Genomic DNA, 23,922 nt, shown 5'->3' with positions numbered 1-23,922 from the left:
TCCGTATTGAATTGTAATTACAATATAAGTATTAAATTAATGTTGTAATGGTCCACCTTTCAATACTATAATACGCAATATTCTAAATTACATTAATTAGGGACTAGTTTCGGCCGGGGCTGGCCATCTTCAGCCTTAATGTAAAACATATAATAACTAAACAAATGTGCATGCACACAGTTGACATAATTGACAATAAACAAATGAAACAAATATATACAAATTGACATTAAAAATTGGGATAGAATTATGAGTAAATTTGAAAATAACTAGGTTCTAAATTCTAGCACCTTGAGTATGCTCATCACCGAGACTCTTTCATGTATTAATATTCACAGAACTGTTAGTTTTAATACTGCTAATCATTACTAATTCAATTGTAAACGGGAACTGGTAAATGTTGATCCCGTAGTTCATTACCAAATCTATTTGAGTGGTGTTAGCCGTATGCAAGTCATTGGACGCCGCTGTAAATAACACCAGCTGACGGAGAACTGTTAGATGTTGTTTCTTCAACGTCAATCAGAGTAATAAAATGAGATGCTCTCGTGGTACTTGTTAAATCATGCTGAAATGTTGTTGGACATTGTCCTCATCACCAAATGTTTCATCCCAGGCTTGTGTCAGTGTCATACTTTCATATGTGTGTACAGCTGTTATGTTATGTGACTCCCTCTCAGACTGATTCTGATGGTTTTGTCAGCTTCTGCTTCGAACGCTAGCGCTGTACCGCGTCCGGTGAGCCATCTTGTGTCGAATGGATGTGCCACTTCTAATTCTATTATAGCATCTAAATTCAAACCTCATTCTTTGATAAGACATCCTCGTGAACAGTCAAGATTTTCTTCTGAAGACACAGAACAAAGTTCTCTGCAAAACTTAAAAAATTTCACCTTACTTTCTCAACACGGCATAAGCCCAAAAACCTACATCATGTCTATAACATTACATTGCCCACTGTTTTGGTTTGTCTCTTCTGCTGCTGCTCATCTTCGACAAATAGGATTACTGCTGCATCCCGAGTAAAACTGTCTGCCTGAATATTAGCGGAAAGTCTATAGCTAGGGTGTTAGATAACTTTGCACGTGCTGTATAATACACCTATGATTGTCCCTTCAACGACAGGTCGTAGTGCTAGTTGTCTCAAAGTGTATTGAATAGGTACTTGTAGTACCTGGGTTTTGGTTGTTTGAATTACTGTAACTTCAGAAGTTTCAGATTGTTATTACCAAGAAATGGTTCGTAGTATTCTTATACAAAATGTAATTGTAGCATTATTTTAAATAAATCTGGTCATGTCTACAGTTAATGTTGTTACTTTTCTCAGTCACTGTCCAAGTCTCAGAAAGTAGAGTAGCAAATTCTAGCTCTTGCCAAGCTGCTTGAAAGAGGCAAAATGAGGTATAGCAGGCTTGATACTTCTTCGAACAGATTTCAGGTTTTCATAACAAGAAGTATAATTTTTTTCATAACAAGAAGTATGTGAAATAACTAGCAATATGGACAACAAACCATGATATGAGGTGCATCTTAGCATTTTCAAAGAACTGAATTCGACCTAATCGTGTCGTGAGTTATGTCCCTCATTCAAAGGTGACTAATATATTGAGAAATGGTAACTACAAGTGCACGTGTGTTATTTCATTACTAATGAACACTTGTTTCTCTCTTCTCTTAAGCTTTTCGCTGCTAATATTGTGATATACAAGTAGATGTTGATAGCCATAGGGAACCTGAAATATTTGTCCCGAATGAGTAAATTTATAATACCAGTATAAATGGTCCGTTATTGGACATTATAATTTTTCCAGCTAACTCATTCCTGGTTGCCAGCGGTTCGCCCCAGTGTGCTAAGTCTAATATTGTGAGCACTGTCTAAACCCTCCGTGCTGAATTATTTTTTAAAAATGCAATGCCTCAAAATACATAAAATATATGAAAATTGTGCAAGATATTTCATATGGACTGGAAAAATAATTCCAGAACAGCTTTCAGTTTTATTTTTTCCACAAAAATTAACAGCAGAGAAAATCAGGGTTGTTCATGGGAGTCAAAAATACACTTTCCTATCAAAGTTCTATATTCCTCTTTCACAAGTGCTAAATTTTCACCACATTGCACAATGCTCTTTCAACAATTACGAATGTGAGACATTTTATTTATTTTACAAATCGGGGTTCAATCAATCAATCAATCAATACTGATCTGCATTTAGGGCAGTCGCCCAGGTGGCAGATTCCCTATCTGTTGCTTTCCTAGCCTTTTCCGAAATGATTTCAAAGAAATTGGAAATTTATTGAACATCTCCCTTGGAAGTTATTCCAATCCCTAACTCCCCTTCCTATAAATGAATATTTGCCCCAGTTTGTCCTCTTGAATTCCAACTTTATCTTCATATTGTGATCTTTCCTACTTTTATAAACGCCTTTCAAACTTATTCGTCTACTTATGTCATTCCACGCCATCTCTCCGCTGACAGCTCGGAACATACCACTTAATCGAGCAGCTCTTCTTCTTTCTCTCAATTCTTCCCAACCCAAACATTGCAACATTTTTGTAATGCTACAGTTAGTAAAGTACTCGCTGGTCTTCGCCTTGAATAGATTGGTTATGACTAATTATTTTCTAATAAAAAGCAATCAAAGAACATTCCGTTATTTAATAATGTAACCAAGATTATATTTAAGTCAGGGTTGGCCAAAATAAGAAATGTAGTGAAAACACCAAGTTCTAAAATATCAACTCACCTAATTTACACCAAATATTTTCATATTTTATAGCAGAGACTCCAATGTGGCAGTTTTCATAACTTCACTAAGGTGTGGTATATTTCGAAGCAGGGGGTGAACACAGAGAGTCACATCACATTTGATGCACATGTACTGGGTTTTAGCCAGTTATTGTGTTGGAGTAGACATGGCAGCATCTTGTAGGAAATTTCTTCTTTGAACTAGGTTATACAGGGTATGGGATATGTCTCTCCGTCAGTCTGAATGGTTGGTCACCAGATGTAGAACGTCCTCTTTTACTGGTTTTTCTAGATACGTGGTACTTCTGGATGAATTCCCTTATAAGCTGAAGCTGGAAATCTGCTAGAGGTATGTTCTGTCCAGTTTTGACATTGAAGAGGGCATGAGAATTCAGGACAGGGATGTCCAGCTGGTGGAAAAAGAACTTTCGGTACCATTTCATTGACTTCCGCATACACTCGATAGAACTGACCAGTCAACAGAACCCGTGTACTAGTCAATAACGCAATGGGGTTTCTCTACAGGCAGTCTTGTCTGTCTCTCCGTCTTCCCTGTAGGTCTCATGTTGTCATTATGTCGCGTGGTCAGCATACAAACTTCCCTACGATCGAACCACCTGATGGCAATCATGTTATCTGTTGCTTTTTCATTCATTTTGTCCTTTTTCAATTTTGTACTAAATTTTAGCATACCTCTCCTTTTTTTCCTGACGGTACCACATGTGTTGGTTTTGTTTTTGTGTAGGTGATCGTTTAGTTGTGGACTTTAATACCAGTTATCTATCCACTATGTATGTCCTTTCTGCAAGTACTTTTCAATTAGCGTCAAGACAACTGCACCTGATACCCCAAATTCATGTTCAGGAATTATTTCTGTAGTTGACCCTGTGTAAACAATAAAATCCAGCACACATCCGGTCTCACAATCGCAGATAACAAATGTATTTATTCCAAATCTGTCTCTCTTTGATGGGATAAATTGTATGAATGAAAGCCTGCCTTTGAAAAGCGTCAAACTTTCATCATTGCAAATGTTTTCAAACGGGGTGAACGTTTCTCTGAACTTGTTTCTGAGATGGTCAATTACAGGCTTGATTTTATACAACCGGTCACCTTCAGGCTGACTGTTGTTGTCATTGAAATGTAACAACCGCAATGATAAGAGATACCTGTCTCTAGACATGAAATCCAAGAACTGCGGGTCATTATTAGAGGATCAGTTGACCAGTATTCAAGAATTTTAAGTTTCTTCATTCTTGCCATAAGCATTGTCACTGCGAAAAAGACTTACAGTTCTTCAGTTGTGGTTTTCCTCCATTTCTGTAGCCTTGAACTTGGAGACGGTGGTATTGTTTGCGTAACAAATACAAAGTACTTGTTTGTTTCAACTGCTATATGCTCCATAATTTATCATGAAAAGAAGCATTGAAATACATCTAAAGCCGCTGGTTCATCGTGAATCGCACCGAATGATTTTTCCCGATGAACTGTCATCAAAACTGTGTATTACAGGACTAAACATATTACCCACGTGCCACTGAAATAAATCAGGTTCGGAAGGAATTCTTCTCCTTGTTTGTGGAGCTGGTACTTGAGGCTCAGCACTATCACTGTCATCACTGTCACAAGGACTGTAATCACTACCCAAATCACTGATATCTGAGTGCTCATCTTCCGATTCAAGGGTATTCGCAGCTTCTATAAGTTTGAACTCTGAAAGAACGTGCCGTCCGCTACTTGAAGCCATTTTTACAAACCCTGGATACAGGTGCTTTGCGGGACTGCCAACCTAGGTTGCGCACTGAGCTGAGTACATTATTTCAGATATTTGACCGCAGACAGCGTTAAAATGCAGTCTCTGTTTTGACTGATGGTCCATTATGGTGCTAAAAGATGTAGCTTGTTGCCAGTCAAGTTTGAAAAACAAAGGAAACTGCAAAGGTATATATTTCCTTTTCAGAAATTTAGCTAAAGTTACCAACAAGATATCTCGGGCGCAGCAAGGACATGACGTATTACTGCACCCGAGATATCTCGGGCGTAGCAGTGTAAGGGTTAATGTTACACAGTGCAACACAGCAGTAAACCATGACAATCAAAGTTCTGTCACTGAATAATGAAACTAAGTAGTACTAGATGCTAGTGTGAAGGTTATTTTTACATATGAACCAGAACTTTTGAGTTCTCCAGAATTGGGATTTATCTTATCCTCCAATGAAAAAAGACAGTCCAGAGTTCTGTTGCTATTTTTCTCACTTCTCTTTGGGTGAATGAATGGCATTGTTACATCAATTTCCTTGCTATCATTAACGACATTTGCATTCAAAGATGAAGAAATGGTAGAGAGAATGTTATGTAAGGCTTCCTACAACAGAACTTGTCTTGTCATTACTTCCACCTGACCTCCTTATGAAGATAAAGGGGATTCAGTATGGTCACTAAAGAACTTTCTTGTGAGGATGAAATCAAAACCAGATTTTGAAAGGTACCGAATGCATCTCACAGTGGACAAAGACGTCAAGATATCTCTTGGCTGGGAAATACCTTCTTTTGGTTTGTACACGAGTTTTTCCATCTTTTCAAATAACCAATGAAGTTATATTCTAAGCACTACAATCTAGAGTCCTCAGTGGCAAAGAAGTGCATGGATGTCTCATCGCAAAAATGGATATGGTATGTCGTGCTCTTCATATTGTGAATCCAGAACCACTCTCTCATCACCTTCAAGAACTCGATGATGGATTCACGGTCTTCAAATCTGGTTATTCCAAGATTGAAACCATGATATTGAAGAGTGTGAAGGGATGCAAAAGCATTGCTAAGAGAAAATTTGTGCCACCCTTTTCACTCTTTTTGAAAATCGCTAGATGTACGATGATTTTCTGTAAAAAAAATTAAATAAAAATGTTAACAGATTTTCACACTGTACCTTTCTGCAGTTCATGCAGCATTCTAAGATATCTTGGGCTGATGGACTTGCTTCCTTTCATTGAGCAATGTATATCTTACATCTAAAAAGAGCTTCTTTATGTTCTTAATGATATGACAATAGTCATGTAACAAAAATGAATGATGGCTTAGCGTTGCCACAAGGAGCAAGAGGGAAGTTGTCTCAGGAAGTATATTTCCGTGGCAAAGTCTGGAGAACATTTTAACATTTGGAGCATGATTGTCACTATTTTGATAACTGTAAAACTAGCATATTTTCTTCTTTTTTACAATCTGCTTTACATCACACCGACACAGATAGGTCTTCTGGCAACGATGGGATAGGAGAATGCTAGGAGTGGGAAGGAAGCGGCCATGGCTTTAATTAAGGTACAGCCCAAGCATTTGCCAGGTGTGAAAATGGGAAACCACAAAAAAACCATCTTCAGGGCTGCTGGTAGCAGGATTCGAACCCTCTATCTCCCGAATGCAAGCTGGTAGCTACGTGACCCAAACCGCACAGCCACTTGCTCGGTACCAGCATCTTCTACTTCAGCAATGACCCTCAGTGTGAGTTCTTTACCTCAGACCCTGTATATTGTCAGTGAAGAAATAGTGCACAGGAATTGCAAAATGAGATGCTATCCCTTGAAAGCCATAGTATGCAAATCATGTTGTAATATCATCCTCCATGCCACATTCTTTCTCCAGTCCATTCATATCCACTGTACCAATTACAGAATCTCCTGCATGTAAATACTAAACTTCAGGTCGGATAGTGATATTGTCGATAAGAGTACCAAAGGCTCCAACTAAGCTTCGCTGTTCTGACAGTCTCTGTGATATAAGCCTGGTATTATTTTCCTTTGAGTAGGTACCAACATAGAGCTTTATAGTGATTTGCTGGGAAGTGTGAACAGAGACATATTTTGAACCAACTCATTTGCAGATGGAGATTTGCTCTGCTATAAAATGCAGTATCTGATGGCTACATCACTCCACTTGTCCAAAGACACGTAGCTGTTCTTCATATCATTATTTTCGGAAGCAGTTCCTAATTACAGTAGAGTCTCGTTAATCCGAACTAATTGGGACTGGAGCCTGTTTGGATTACGAAATTTTTGGATTAACGGGAAAATATTTTCTAATAATAATGTTATTGCTTTTACGTCCTGCTAACTACGTTTGCGGTTTCCGGAGACGCCTAGGTTCCGGGATTTTCTCCCGCAGGAGTTCTTTTACGTGAGAGTAAATCTACTTACACGAGGCTGACATATTTGAGCACCTTCAGATACCACTGGACTGAGCCAGGATCGAACCTGCCAAGTTACGGTCAGAAGGCCAGGGCTTCAACCGTCTGAGGAAAATAGTTTCTACAATACAGTACATACTGTAATTTGAAATGTCCATTCTTTAGCAGTTACATTAATAAAACACAAAATTACAGTCGGATAGTTAAGAACCGGTAGAGGAGGAAACGACAGTGAAAATGACATTAGCGAGCGGATGGAAGCTGACTATCATCACTTACAAACAGACCAAGAAATTGTAGCTATGGTGGGGAAAATATCTGGAGTTGATGAGGAACAGAGTGACGACGAAGAAGACCACAATGAACAACTAGTGTCACATTCAGATGCCGCGGCCGCCTTAGAACTTGCCGTACGCTATGTCGAGGAACACTCCGCTGCTGCGCCTACTGATGTGATGTTTATGAGACGCTGGTTTAACACTGCATCTTCGAGTAGGTTCCAATCACTACGGCAAAATAAACTAACAGACTTTGTAAAGATAAAACGACGAGTGATTGATGGTTTATGATGTGTAATTATGTTTACTTTAAGTTATTCTAGTAAAATATTTCTAATAAAATGCAAGTAAATCTTCATTCTACAATATGGAGAATTTTTTTTAAAAAAATTGAATATTTTAGTTCAGATTAACCGGGCTTTCAGATTAACGGGACTCTAGTGTAGTTTATATTCGTATTCTTGAATTTTTCATGAATCTCACCATTGTTGCCTTTTCAGTTTCCTTACAGTAGCCCACAAGAATTTCATTTTATGCCTAAGTCTGTGATTTGTACATTTTAAATTATGAAAAAGAGTTGGATAAATCAGTCTGGACACTACTGTCTTTTTTTTTTACACACTACTGCTTCCTACATCATCCTGATCTATCACATCACTGTCGCTCCAAACAATAGTATTAATATTTTCACTACACCTTTATTTTTACTTTTAACAATCAGGATGTTCATGGCTTCATTTCAACTGCCTCCTTTGTTGCTCGCGTTTCATTGTTTTGTATTTAGGGCTGTTAGTAAACTCTGGTCAGGTCGGGATCATCCTGCTACCATACAAGAGAGTAGATGGCACTATGTGTGACTGTCTGGCTGAGGACACGCAGCCATTACCAAATTTGACACCCAAAGGGGGGTCCAACAGCTACAGGTGGAGAAGTCCTTCCTTTGGAGGCCAGAAAATGACACACACACATTCACCAGAAAGGAGTACATGGTCAAGAGTTTAGATGACGGAAGAGGAACCCAGTCCCAACGGCATATAAACTTGAAGAACTTTCTCTTGTCAGCAACGTCTGTACTTCAGTGAAACGGTTGCAAAATGCATCTGTACTCCTGAGGAGCGGCCTAAAGTTACATCTGACGGTAGGTATAAAATGCCTCTGGGACTAGTGAACCCACAGTAATAATACCACATGATACTTCTAAACTTACTTTGGAAAAGGTTAGGGTGTACCCTGTAAGCGATGCACAGTTCTTTGGCTACTGGGTGAACTGTGAAAAATGACTGATCAGTAACCAACATCATGTAGCGAATTTAAATGGAAGGGGAAAGGAAAGAAGAGAATGAGGAAAGGATGTACACTATACAGGAGTAGAGGCAGAGAGGTGAAAAATGGAGTGGGCCTGATAATTTCAAAACAGCTAGAGGAATATGTGAATATGGTAGAGTACATTAGTGACAGGATAATGAAAATTAGAATGAGAATGAGGAACAAATTGAAGGACTTCATACAAGCGTAGGCACCACAGACATGGAACAAAGGGAAGGATGTTGAGGAATTCCTGGAGAAACTAAAAAAGGAGGTAACTGATGTGGAAGTGGAATTATAATGGGAGACTTAAATGCACAGGTTGGAAAAGAAAGACAAGGAAAAGAAATAGTAATTGGATCATATGGACATGGGAAAAGGAGTGAAGGAGAGAAACTAATACTCTTCACTCTTCGACAAAAGAGGACACAAATGTAATAAGAGTTTTACTACGTCCTAATATTGCTTTGGATTATTTACAAGTTTGCACATCACAATGCTATGTCACTGTTCACTGCAATCATTTTACTTTTAGTTGAAGAAGTTAAATGCCTATGCATGAAATTAGTTCCGTGCACACGTACATAATTATGGCATGAAGATAACACTTAGTATATTATTTACATGGAATGAATTTAGTTCTGTTCACTGATATTACTGTATTAAGTTTAAACAGAAATGAAGATCTTGATATAATTTTCTAATCACTTGCTAGTGAAATTAGTTCTGTTCACTGAAGTTACTGTGTTCATGTAACTGTAATAGGAGGTTAAAAACATCAACCAGCATTTGAGCTGTACTCAAGAAAACCTAAAGTTCAATGCACTGTTATAAAGACTCTGGTTAATGCTTCCACTCAAAAACACAGGTTCTAATATTTGAATTTTATATCTGAATGTAAGTTTGAATTCACTGTTCAAAATTATGAATGGATGTTTCTTGACGTGTAATGTTACTTGGAAAAGTACAAGTTCAAAACTGCACAACTTGAGATGCAAAGTTAAAGTTCCTTACCCACTCAAATATTTTAATCATCTTACATGACTAACTTCATAGAGTTTAACTGTAGGCTTTCTACAATGACAATATCACGTCGTAGAACTTCCATCAGCCACTGCTGTACGAGTCACGGAATTAAGCTATCACTTCAACCTGCAATAACTCTGTTAATTCTTCACAGATTTTGGTAAAACTTAGTAGTTATATAGGTTCTAATACTAGCTACATGGTGATGTAGTTCAAGTGATTGCATAATTTTTGTTAAGCTAGTTATTAACCATAGAAGATGAGGAATGTTCGAAGTGACATAGTATGTCCTCGACCGGCCAGCAGCGAGCTCACATCAAGTTCTCTCAGCAGCGGTCGGCTCTTCTCACGTGTAGTGCATATTTTAATTTTAAAATACTTCAAATATGGATGCTAGACCAGTGTTCCTTGCCCTATTTAACATCTAGTACATAAAGAAGGAATTATTGAGTAAAATTTCAACATTTTCTGGCAAACAGTTTCACAGTAATGATTATTTTGGTTTTCAGAGTTTTATCCCCATTTCATGCCCTTAGAGGTGGAATTTTTTGAAACTCTTCCTTAGTGTGTGATTTACACTGTAGTAGAAATGTATGTCAAAAAATTAATTTATTTTTGTCCAGTAGTTTTGCGTTGATTGACAAACAGTCAGGACATTGCCTGTTATGTGTAAATAGATTACACTGTATATATGGCTGTAGGTCTGGATGATACGAAACATGGATTTTTTTTTTAAATACCATTTTTTATATATGGCCATTGCAGCCCTTTAGTTGTCATTCAGAGCATGCGCACTCAGTAACTACATCTGTAGACTAGCCACAAATGCCATTACGGAAGCATTCACTTGTATGCACGTTCCTTTGTGCGCATTGAAAATGCCTCTGACAATTAATGGTCCTGCCAAGTGTAACGTACACACTGTGATCCGTTTCCTAAATTACAAAGAAGTGAAAGCTGTTGAAATTCATTGGCAGATTAGTAAAGTGTGTGGAGAATACACTATGAGCGAAGGAGGGAAAATTTAAGTACCCTCTCTGTTAAATACCATGCAAAATGATCCATTAAGTTAATGTTACTGAGTGGAATTTATACTACACAGTGTTCTCCGATTAAAATATCTAGGTAATCATTAGTTTATGGCATTAGGTACATAAATGTGATGGAATCTGTATTAAAAGTCCTAAGTGCTAAATATTATTGTAAAGTCTTATTAAAGAACTTGCCAAAAACACTGATATGACACTGTTTCTTGATGAATTTGATCATTGTTCATGTTAAAATCTTCACACAATTCTTATTAAAATTTCATTGAGAATGCAGAATTGAATAGACCTTGAGTGAGACAATGTGATTATATGTAAGCAAGGAACTCCCTCATAGTTGCAGTGGATGTCAAATGAAATTTTATGGATCTTAAGATTCTTGATAAGAGAAAAGACCAGTAACTTTGATGATGTAGTCATTTTTCCCTCTTTCAATTTTATAAGATTAATTAAATTAGATATTAATTTTCATACAAAAAGTACCTGACAATGTCCAATATTTAGGACAAAGCATGTAATGCTGGTTTATATCCTGTGATTTATTTCACTGATTATACATTGTAATGGTAAGGTGGACTACTGCATTCTTTGCATTTGTATAGTTGACGTCAGTACGGAACTGAATATGAAAATTATTGTATGGAAGATAGTTTATGAAAGTTCGTTGCACTCCTTTCTCCTATGAAGAGGAGAAGCACCCCACTTTCAAGTCACATTCACCACGGGCCACATTCTGACAAAGTGTACGAAACTTTATGCCTTAGACATAATCTTGGCATGCCTGGAACACTTTCTTACCTTAATCCATGTGCTTCATATTTAAACAACCTCTCTGTTTAAACCAGTGTGAAATTTCCTGGTTTATAGGTGTGAAACTCCATATTGTTAAGAGAAATCTCATCTTATATTGTCATACAATAGGAATTTTTTCAGGCTGGGGATAATACATCTACCTATAATGATGTTTCAAAATTAGAACTAGGTGTGATAAAGTTCCAGACACTCAAAATATTTAGTAGCACATTACAGTTTTCATACTGCTAATTTCTTCCATAGAATTGTATGATTTTCAAGGCATACATGGCACATTTATTCTTTTAATTTTTCTGAAGAAATGACAGAACAGTTTTGTTCCCTATATTTCATCCATCATTTTTACTCCAAATCTTGCTTGTTTTGGTCAATTGCACTGAACGTAAGCGGGCTCCTTGTGAATTTTGTAAGTGAATACTTCAGTGCTATGTCTTCATAAAGTAAATGCAATGGAAGAAATTTCTGAGTGAGTTATTATAGGCCTATGTCTTTTTTCATAATCTGAAGTGGGTTCGAATCCCACTGTCGGCAGCCCTGAAGATGGTTTTCCATGGTTTCCCATTTTCACACCAGGCAAATGCTGGGGCTGTACCTTAATTAAGGCCACGGACGCTTCTTCCCACTCCTAGCCACTTCCTATCCCATCGTCGCCATAAGACCTATCTGTGTCGGTGCGACGTAAAGCAACTTCCATAATCTGAAGCACTATCATCTATTTATTTGATTTATTTTTCGTGTCAGAAACACTAAGATCGGCTATGTATAAAAGACAAATTTTACACTACTATATACATATTCACAACAACAAAACATAAAAGAAAGAAAGAAAGAAAGCCCAAGGTGGTGAATCTGGGCAGTGTAGGTAGGTGATTCCTATCGAGCACAGCGCTTGGAGATGATGATGCTGCATTGGGATGTTGACTCCTTAGTATGAGGCCTACCTTTAGAGGTGTCCCATTCCAACGGAAGGAATCTCACAAGGGCAACAAACATGGTGAATGAACAATCTTATATAGTTGCTGACCAGAAATTAGCAACTTTCAGAGAGTCCAGTGTTGTATTCATAAGGTCTTCCATAGTGCATGTTGTTGGGCACAGTCTGCATTGAAGAAGATGGTGTAATCTGTGGTGACCCATATTCACATAACACTGTATCTACTTGGAAACCCCTCTTCAACAAGTTAGATTTGCATCTCGTAACACCTGAGCGCAGTCTGTTCAGTGCTTTCCATGTCAAGCATCCTTCTATATGACCAGGAGGAAGTTTCTCCAGGGCTGTTGAGCTTCCCTCATCATTTACAGTACAATGTTGAGCTTGGTGTGCTGTCCCTCCAAGAGCCTCTGTTGATCGGAGGAAACTTTCTAGAAGCTAGCTGAGGGGGGTGCTGGCTGGTGGCCTTCCAGAGCGTTTTTTTCCTTCTTACGCTGGTGCTATCTCCCAATGGATGTTAGGAGGTGTAATTCCAGCAGGGCACAATTTATGCAGAGGCGTAGGTCGTAGGCAGCCTGTGATGATCTGGCAGGTTTCATGAAGTGCCATGTCCACGTATCTTTAATAGCTAGATCTATACAACACCGGGAACGCATGGTCAGCTGCATAATAGTACTCTGTGAGTGAAGATGTCCTCAGTGTTCCTGGCTGTGCTCCTCATTTTTTGCCTGTCAGTTTCCAAACCACATTGTTTCGAGCTGACACTTTGTGCTTGATGTTAGAAAAGTGCTTTTTGAAGGTGAGAGTGCCAATCCAGACTCACTTCAAAGTACTTTGGGGTTGCAGATTTTTGCAGAGCGACTCTTTCCCAATTGATCTGGACTGATCTATAGCCTCTCTGTTCTTAAATGGAAAGCAGGGACTTGGGTCTTTGCAAGGATTCGGTTTCAACTGATTTTCCTTGTAGTACGTTGTGAGTTCTTTCAGGACGTCGGACAGCTTTTGCTCGACAGTCTAGCTTGTACAGTAATAGAATGGTCATCTACGTAGATGAAGCTTTCCGTTCCTTCATGTAGAGGCTGGCCGTTGGTATAGATGTTGAAAAGGAATGGTGCAAGTGCACTTCCTTGGGGAAGTCTTTGGTGGTGCTGTGAAGCTTTTGCAGAAGAAGATTGTGGTTGACCGTGTCTTATTCTGTCAACAAATCGATGAATACCATCTTTCATCTGTAAAACACAGATCGAGGAAACAAAGAAGACTCTTCATGTATTCATTTTTTTCTAAATATCACAGGTTATGGTTATCCTTCTTGAGGACAGAGGTAGTTTGTGGGAAAACTAAACTACAAAGAAAAATGTAACTAACTGCTTTGGTGGATGTAACTCATCTTCTATTTGTGTTTAACTTACCATGGTCCTCATCAACCACCTAACGTAAATGGGTTAAGCCAATGAAGAGACTACGGTTGACCTTGTCATTTGCGTTATGGGCAAGAGTGACCTATTTATTTTTTCTTCCAGAAATAACCAAATTCATAGTGTCAATCTCTGGGTTTGAAATGACACCACAATTTTGTAATATTTAACCTTTTTTTTATTTTTTTAAATTTTTTTTTATTTTTTTAGAAAAAATATGATGTGGAATTAGTAGCAAATAAAGAAACTGAGAACATTGAAATTCATTGATGTAAAGTCTTCAAAACATATGATCTGAAACTGGACCTTTGAATTTCCAATATGACATGTTTGCAAATTTATTTTACTTTTGTATTACTTTTAAGTATTACTAGAAGTGTTTTATTTCTAAGCACATGTTTTCAGTATACCTTATCTTCCTTTGTTTCTTCTTCTTCTTTTCTCCCACATCCTGGTGGGGTTGCAAGTGCACACTATGTTGCACATGTGGATTTAGTCCTGTTTTACACCTGGATGCCATTCCTAACACCAAACCTATATGGAGGGATATTGCTTATTTCTGTGGTGGTTGATAATGTAGTGTGTTGGGTGTAGCTGCAAGAGAAGAATGATGGGACAAATATAAACACTCAGTCCCAGAATCAGAGGAATTAATCAGATATGATTAAATTCTCCAATCCGGTCAAACCCAGGACCCTATAAAGCGAAGGCCTCAATGCTGACCATTCAGCCATGGAGCCAAATTTTCAATGTACCTTTTACCTTCAGGAAAAAAAAAAAAAGTATCCCTCCAGTTTTGAAAAAGAACTCATGCTAGTGTATATGCTGTTTTGCTTCAGAATAACAATTTTCATACCCTCTCAGCCCCCTTGGGAAAAGTGGAGAATTTTTTCAATTTTTGCAGAAATTTTTGAGGTCATCAGGTTCTCTGATTCCTAACTTTAAATTTTAAAGGTGCCTACAATTAATTCATGTCAAATTTCTCAAAACCTACCTTTATGCACAACTATATTTTGATGTTCATTTATTAGTATAGATTATACTTTATGTTGTAAGTCCAACTTTTTCACCTGCTTTCAAAAATAATTCAAATGAAATCCACAGAAATATTATTACATTGTACATCAAAGTTTGTATATCTTGTGTTTAATAAATTATTTCTCTTCTTGGCACAGGTAATCATGTCTGGAAACAATCTCACAAAGACTGTGTACATTCCTACTGCTTTGAAGAAGGCTGAGAGTCTGCCGGCACCTGTTGTTGCCCCTTCACCAGTTTCAGCTGTGCATGAGGCAAATAAAGCTATTGTAAGTATGCATAATCTAATGTTAATCTACCAGATATGCACAAAAAATGTAATGGAAATCTATGATAATTTCAGTCTTTTACCCCAGGTACCAATTTTTCACAACCCTAAATCTTCTTTTGAAAAATGAACTAATGTTAATAATCTTTCATAGATGAAATTTTACTTAAGAGAAGGAGACAGACAGTACGTAAATCAAGACAAAGCTCTAGACCAGGAGCTGGCAACAAATATACTTCAATGATCTGCTGGGAAGTTCTCTCATTTTCAAATGATCTTTTCTTTAAACAGTAGCAGTTTCTCTCATTTTCAAATGATCTTTTCTTTAAACAATAGCAGTCCACTATAATTTTTAAAAGTCAGTTAATGTAACAGTGAAATAGCTGTTATTTTTAATTAAGTTCATACGTGAAAATAAAGATTCACAAAGGTATGTGAAGCCAAGTAGGTGTTCATATGAAACGCAACATCAGTCCAGTCAGTAAAGGATACTTGTCATGTGGAATCACAGTACCAACTTTTCAAAGGTTCTGCAAAACTTTTCACACACAGAATGGTAAATATGACAGTTGGGATGTAGTACAACCTCATTACATCATACACATGTGGAGGAAATAATACCGTATTTACTTGCGTATTTCTTCCACTTTTACAGCCAAAAAAATTAGGGGTGGGGGGGTGTCTAATATGCAATAACCTCAAATTTTGTGCAGTGAACACATGGCTTCTAGGCTATAAAGAGCTATACATTATACATGTAAACATTCTACACTATTCTTCAACAAACTTACGAATGTATTTGAGTTATACTGGCTATTTTCGTTGGAAGGCAGTATTTGTAAATGTAAAAAGACCATAAATGGTGAAAATGACTTTTAGACCTACACATAAAGTAAATATAGTCTATTTTAGTTACTCATATCATGTCATTCGTTTCATCTCATTAATTCCTCTTATTAGGTTGACATCAGGAAGGGCATACGATTGTTAAAACTCGCTACGAAAATTCGTCTCACTTCATACTCGAGCCCGTAGAGAAAAGGGATAAGCATTATCGTATTATCATATTATGCAGTATTGATAGAAAAGAACTTAATGGCCAGTCATTTTTCTCCCTCAGTTGAGCAGTAGGCCTATCGCACAGTAAACCTGAGTAAATCTAATCACTGCTTTCATTTGAATTATCATCTTGTGTCGCCAACTTCCCTGCTGCTGGCATGTCGTCATTCCAAATGACGTCATCTTCACTGCCATCTCATCAGCCATGCATCGAGAGCATTTGAGGTCTCGTCTTGTTGAAACTTTTTAAAATAATTTCATTCCCGATTATAGAGTCTAAACAGTGAGAATCTATTCCCAAATGGTTTATGGAGAGTCTATGTATGTGTACTAGAAGCCACTCTTTCCGAATAAAGACGTGCTACAGAAAGCGTGCCAAACCACCAGCTGATAACTAGCGTATGTTAAGAGTTGTACTTCTGAATGTAATACATAGTGACTGGAAGAGTTCTTTGCATAACTGCGGCTATTGAAATCCAAACCCTTATGTTTAAGTATATTTCATCCTTGTTCTCCACATTTATCACATCAGGATTTACCTAAACAGCTGGAAATGAGATGAGAGAGATTGCATTATTTATGTTAGGTATGCTGTCAAGCGCCTGCATAGTGCCAGAAGTTCCAGAACGGGAAGATTAAAAATAAATAACAGAAAAATTTGCCTCATTTATGGATATCTACAGGTGTGGCGGTAATGCGTTTTATTATAATGTTTAATTTTATACAATCGTCGTCTCAATTTTTCATTAACGCATAGTATGTTTTGTTTCGCGTCTCTAAAAATCGTGAAGTGGGGACTATTATAATAATAATAATAATAATTATTATTATTATTATTATTATTATTATTATTATTATTATTATTATTTGTGAGGTACGTTGGTGAATGATTGGATTGTTTTTATCAGATTTTAAACCTACTTGTCTCCAAAAAAAATTCTATATTGCTCTGAGTTTCGTGATATCAAACGATCACTTTGTTAATGATCTTGCCTGCTATATTAATAGCAACAACCGTGAATATTTCTTAACTAAAGTTAACTCATTTCCTCATATCGAGATGGTACAGCTCTTTTTAGGCAGGCCTCCAGTGGAAGAGAGTTGCATGTACCAGTTTTACTGCATATCAGTCTTCCTGCCATTCGTAAATCTCTGACAATACGGTACCGGAAATCATACTCAGGCTCCTGAGAATGGCAGCTGATTGTGCTAACCATTATGCTGGTGGACATTCTTAACTACAAAACACAGACACATACACATGAATGATACGTGCTTGCAATGCACAGGTCGGACACGAAACTATTCACCTATTTGTGCGATGCCAGCAGAGTTGCAGTAGGCCTATGCTACAGAAGAGGACGTTTCTTAAATACGAAACACAGATATACCGCATGACTTGGACAAGTGTTTTCATTGCGTGGGTCGTATGGATGAAACTATTCACAAATTTGTGCGATGTCATCAGAGCTGCAGTAAGGCTTGTACCCGCTTTGAAGCGTAATCATTCTTCTTCTCTGATGAATTACACTGAGGGTTCTTGTATGTGAGATATATTTTTTCATTTTCTTCGTCTCGAAAAGCCACGGGGGGGGGGGGGTCTGTACACGAGTAAAAACGGTATTTTCAGTCGGTACGGAACATGCTCATTCGCAAACAGTTGAAAGTCAAAATCCCAAACAAACTTCTCCTAGCGCTTGCTTGGAATTTAGCGTAGGAAATTTGTATCCTTTCTGGAAACTTTTTTATTGCCATCTACTAAATCCATTCTCATGGGTCATGATCTACTGGTAGATCATGACCAGTGTGTTGCTATTCTCTGCACTGCAGTCTAAACTAAAACAAAACCCCATTGCACAATAGCCCCTAAGAGCCATGGCCTACAAAGCGACTATTGTTCAGACTGAAGCCATGCAGATTATGAGGTGTCATATGGTCAGCATGATGAATTTTCTCAGCTGTTATTCTGACTGTCTATACCAGGGCCGCTGTCTCACCGTCAGATAGCTCCTCAGTTAATTGTAATCTGATAGGCTGAATGGACCTCAAACCTGCCCTGAGATCTGTTTAAAAAATCCCTGGCCTGGCCAAGAATCGATAAAGGGACCTCTGAGTAAGAGGCAAGCATGCTACCTCTATGCTGGTGGGAGGCTGCTCTCCAGTCTGCTAGATTAAAATTGACCTGCCTAGAAGGCTCCCATGATATGCTTAAAATGTAGCCTTGATTTTCATTGAAATATTCAAGTATTTTTCTTTCTTTTCTCTGAAATCATCAGATTTTTCTCATCCAGCTCCTGCTGGGTTGGAATGTTTATGGCACCATTCCATCTTCCTCTATCCAACCATCATTGTTCCCCCTTAACTGTGTTCCAATCCAGGTTTTATTTTTCTAATTATGCTATTCAACCACCGTAGGCTGGATCTCCCTATCGTCCTCCTTCCTTCTATCAGAATCTCCATCATCCACTTTGGTATCCTTTCTTCTTTGATCCTCATAACATGTCCGTACCATCTATGTTTATTTTTCTTCATTGTGTCATAAATCATTTCCACTTAAATTTCCTTTCAGATGTCCTAAATTCTTACTCTGTCCTTTCTTGTCTTTCCTATCATACTTCTTAAAAATTTCATTTTACTTGCCCGGATTTTATTCTCCTGTCTTCTTGTCAGTGTCCAGGTCTCTGCCATAAATGTCAGTACTGGGTAGTAATACACAATATTCATCACCTCTTTACACTAGGTTTCTCACACTCTGGTGGAAACCTGTTGAATCTTTTCACTGATCTCCTTATCCAGCCCTACATCCTGCAGCAGTTTGCTTCCCAAGTACTTGAAGCTCTCCATAATTTCAAGCTTTTTTACCTTTATGTTTATTATTCCTTTTTCTTTCCCTTTCCTCTAGTCAACACCACTATCTTACCTTTTTTCTATGCTGAGTTTCGTTCCATAATTTTCAGTAATCACATTCAGCATGCCAAGTTGCCCTTGTACACTTCCATTCTGTTTGCTCCCCACACCAAAATATCTTCTGCAAACAGCATTACCTTCGTCTCCTGCTCAATTTCAACCATAATCACTATGAATAACAGTGGTGGCAGCACACTTCCCTGCCATAGTGCACTTTCATTTCAAAATCACTCTGCCCTCCCCACATGTGTCTGGACACTGCAGCAAACAATATTTGTACATTGCTTGCACATATTCTGTCATGTTTTCCAAATCCTTTCCATTGTATTACTTCCCCTATGTTTGCTCTGGGTACACTATTGTAAGCCTTTTCTATATTAAGAAGTGTCACCACATCTCTTCCATATTCCCAAATTTTCCGTTAATTGCCTCATACCATAGCAAATAGAATAACAAGTGTGATGACTCCATCTTTCACATGTTGAAGTCCAAGGTTTGGATGTTCTCTGCCACCTGTAACGATGCAGTCAGTATCATTCAAAACTTTGCGCATTATTCATGGTACTTAATACAGCAGTCAGCTTGTAATAATTGTTCAGTTTATTACATGCGCAACATTTCTTCATATTTTTTTAAATCTGGGTTGTTTTTAAGTATACTATCATCCGTACAGAGATGGTATAGATACATGGTTAAAGTGTGTGTGTGAAAATTCCTTCACACTGGTGTGTTCCAGGTTGCAAGTCAGGTTACAACTGTATTCTGATGAAAAAAGACATGTTTCAAGAGCGCATAGATAATCTTTCTAATATTGCCGTTATCAGTGGACTAGGTTTCAGATTTGAACATGTGTTGGACTTCATTCCACATTTCATTACACACATGCCACTTTTTCTTCTAAATCAAAAAAATTGATAAAAAAATTTCAAGCCTATACATCCTCTAAAGCAATTTAAAAGTGTCAAAGGTTTCTAATCAGTGACTTACTGAAGCAAATTAAGATTCTATGTAAGGTTAAGAATGTTGTTCAATAGCATTAATGGGACAATTAAATATTTTTTTTTTTTAAATTATGTTCTTCACTCTTCTCAATCAGAATTCATGCAGCTGAAGACTTTCTCAGTGATGTGCCTCTACGTCCCCAACAACTATGGATGACTCTCCTGCCAACATTCAAGGAATTCAATGCTGCTCTCAGTAAACTGAAACCTGGCAAGGCTCCTGGCCCAGATAACATTCCTCTGGAATTGATTCAAAGCAGAGGCCTACCTCTAAAAACCAGACTTCGTACACTTATCCTCTTAATGTTGGAAATCTGCTAAATGCCTGGTGACCTTAAAAATGCCACTGTCATTACTCTTTTCAAAAAAGGTCATAGTAGTGTTTGTGATAACTATCGGGGTATATGATTGCTATCTATAGCAGCTAAAATTCTTGCTAGAACTTTGCTCAGTCACCTGCAGATTATTTCCAAGAGGATCCTACCCAAGTCACAGTGCGGTTTTCGTACATCCAGAGGAACAACAGATGTGGTCTTCTATGCAAGGCAAATCCAGGAAAAATGCAGAGAGCAACAGACTCCTTTATATCTTGTGTTCTATGACCTGGAAAAGGCTTTTGACTCAGTTCTGAGACCAGCTATGTTGACTGTGCTGCCCAGATCTGGTCAAGGCTCTTCATGATAATACGTCTGGGCAAATCTTTCATCAAAATATTATCTTAGATTCATTTCCAATTACTCATGGATTGAAACAGGGATGTGTGCTTGCTGCAACACTCCTCATTCTTTATCTAGCCGCCATGCTATTTGGAACATCTACAGACAACCAAGGTGCAAAAGTCACATATTGCTTTGATGCAGACTGTTCCATCTGGCTAGACTTCACTCCTAAAAGCTTACTAAGATTTCCTCCGTTGCAGAATTGCAATATGCAGATGATGTTGCCGCAGTTGTAGTTGCTCTCTCACCTGAGAAGAGTGCTTGCAATCGTTGTCATCTCTCCAATAATGTTCAGAAAACCAAAGTGTTGCCTGCACCTGGCTCGAACCTCCCAGCTTTCAGTATCTCCATATCGGATACGTCACTGGGGCAGGTCGAGCACTTTTTATATCTAGGAAGTATCCTCTCAACAAATACTCAACAAATGCTCACAAAATGTGGATAGGAGAATTGGTGCTGCCCACTCAGCATTTGGACGTTTATCCCATGGTGTCTTCATGAATAAGGACCTTACAATGCATACCAAGATCATGGTTTACCATGCTGTTGTCGTATCAACACTGGTTTATGGTTGTGAAACTTGGACCCTCTACTGTCAGATATCAAAAAGCTAGAGCGCATCCATCTGCAAAACCTTAGATCTATATTGAACATCAAATGGTAAGACCAAGTCACCAGCCTTGCCGATCTTGAAAAAGCGCATGATGTAAGCATTGAGGCTACCGTTATTGGCCAGTGTCTCAGATGGATAGGGCACGTCCATCGTATGAGTGAAACCAGGCTTCCTTGTCAACTCCAGTATGGTGAACCTTACTCTGGCACAAGATTTCATGGAACTCCTTTTGAGGCGTTTCAAGGATCAGCTAAAGTATACTTTGAAAAGAGCTGGAATGGACACTCAATCCTGGGATACAATTGCTGAGAATTGTACACTTTGGCTCCACAATGTTTCTACATAAGTTACGGTGTTTGAATAGGAATGACAACGTTGTGGAGAGGATAAACGTGCACAGAAGCTCCGTCAAGTTCAGTCCCGCCTTCCCTCAGCCATTCCATGTAATCTTTGTGAATGTTTCATGCCAACATTGGGCTACTAAGTCATATGAAACATATTCGCAAAGCATTGTGAGTGTGAAAATGTAAACTGCTGAAGAATATGTTTATTCGGTTACGAGTTTCATCCGATAATGACGACGATTTATGCCACTGGTGAATTATTTTAATAATGCATGTATATTTAGAGCAGAGGCCTAGAATCTCCTATGACTTAATTTTAAAAACGCGCTAAGCATTATTATTATTATTATTACAGAAACTTTTTTTTTTTTTTTTTTTTAAAGAATAATTTAATTTATGTTGGACATTGCTCCTTGTTGTAAAATGCCTAGCCAATAATTGGACACTTGCCTAAACCACCTTACTTTTAGGTAATTATTATGAAGTATGCAGCTCAAAATTGTCGAAAATAGATAACTTTATAAATGAAAAGACAGAGGAAATAATATTACCAAATAAATTAACTCATTGTAAAATATTCACTGTCAAATATCTCTGGTGTCATTCGCAATCACAAAAATTGTTTATATTTCCATCATGAACACTTCCTGAAAGAAACTCTTGTCAGATGTTTCTAAATAAGCTAGTAAACATTATAGAGCATAACAACTAACAAAAACATTCTTTAAGAAGCACTTCTTAACTTCCAATAAATAATTTAAATGACCTGATGCCGTATATGGTCCATAGTGCGGGTTACTCTAGTCACGTCCTAGTTCATGAACCATGGGCAACGGCTGAGTGGCCTATTAAGTGGTCCTGAGAGTCGGGATACCTGTTGCTAAGGAATGGGAGTGGGCATCTCGGACGTATTCTGAGTCATGGCCCTCCTTGTGATCTGCCGGCTAGGACTATACAATCTACTGATGGTCTCTAACCCATTGGAGAAGAGATCCTCACTTGGACTATGTGTAAGTAGGATAGCATCCTGCTTCATGAATTTACCGAGCTCAGAACATTTTAAGCAAGCCTCGGACCTGTGGGAGTAATGGAGTCCCACTCCCATTTTACAGGCGAGGGACTCCTTGGAAACAACTTGGCGAACGAAATGGAATTCGATGGGAACTATCAATATTAATGGGGCTTATGGAAGAAAGAAGGTAGAAGTGGCTGAATCAGCAAAGAGGATGCATCTGGATGTGCTACGAGTAAGTGATATTTGGGTAAGGGGAGATAACAAGGAAGAGGTAGGAGATTATAAAGTGTACTTGACGGGTGTTAGAAAGGGAAGGGCAGAGTCTAGGGTAGGGCTCTTTATCAGGAATACCATTGCACGCAACATAGTTTCTGTTAGGCACGTAAATGAGCGAATGATGTGGGTAGATTTGTCAGTTGGAGGAATTAGGACAAGAATTGTGTCCGTGTATTCACCATGTGAGGGTGCAGATGAGGATGAAGTTGACAAGTTTTATGAAGCATTGAGTGACATTGTGGTCAGGGTCAACAGCAAGGATAAAATAGTGCTAATGGGGGATTTCAATGTGAGAGTTGGGAATAGAACTGAAGGATATGAAAGGGTGATTGGTAAATGTGGGGAAGATATGGAAGCTAATAGAAATATGAAGCGTTTACTGGACTTCTGTGCTAGTATGGGTTTAGCAGTTACGAATGCATTCTTCAAGCGACAGATGGGAGGATAGGGGAACCTGATCCATAATAGACTATATCTTAACAGACTTTCAAATCAGGAAATCTATTAGGAATGTACGGGTTTTTCGCGGATTTTTCCATGATACAGACCACTGTGTGATCTGTAGTGAACTAAGTATATCTAGCTCTAGGATAGAGAAAGTGAAATCTGTCTGCAAACGAATAAGGATAGAATATCTCCAGGACGAGGAAATTAGAAGTACATGGAAGTGATTAGCAGGAAGTTCTGAACAGTAGACGGGAAGCAGGTTCAGGGTAAAGAAATTGAATAGGTGACATACAGAGATGCTGTAGTACAAACAGCAAGGGAATGCCTAGGAACTGCTGTGTGTAAAGATGGGAAAATGCTACATCTTGGTGGAATGATGACGTGAGAGAAGCTTGTAAATGTAATAAGAAGGTTTATCAGAAATGACTCCAAACAAGGGCTGATGCAGACAGGGAACTGTACGTGGATGAAAGAAACAGAGCGAAATATATA

The 23,922-nt window shown here is 38.1% G+C and overlaps 1 protein-coding gene across 2 annotated transcripts in view; it reads left to right on the top strand.

The window, feature by feature from the left end:
• swm (Zinc finger protein swm) overlaps positions 1-23,922 on the top strand; it is a 503,429-nt gene that overhangs the window by 363,175 nt on the left and 116,332 nt on the right. For both annotated transcript variants that reach the window (XM_067135328.2, XM_067135327.2), the window contains one exon: positions 14,919-15,050. In XM_067135328.2, the coding sequence (XP_066991429.2) occupies positions 14,919-15,050 (132 nt within the window). The remainder of the gene's footprint in view (positions 1-14,918; positions 15,051-23,922) is intronic.

This window comes from Anabrus simplex, chromosome 1, assembly GCF_040414725.1.
Source record: "Anabrus simplex isolate iqAnaSimp1 chromosome 1, ASM4041472v1, whole genome shotgun sequence".
Lineage (NCBI taxonomy): Eukaryota > Metazoa > Arthropoda > Insecta > Orthoptera > Tettigoniidae > Anabrus > Anabrus simplex.
Note: the sequence above shows the minus strand (reverse complement) of the source record. Positions and strands in the feature narration are given on the sequence as shown.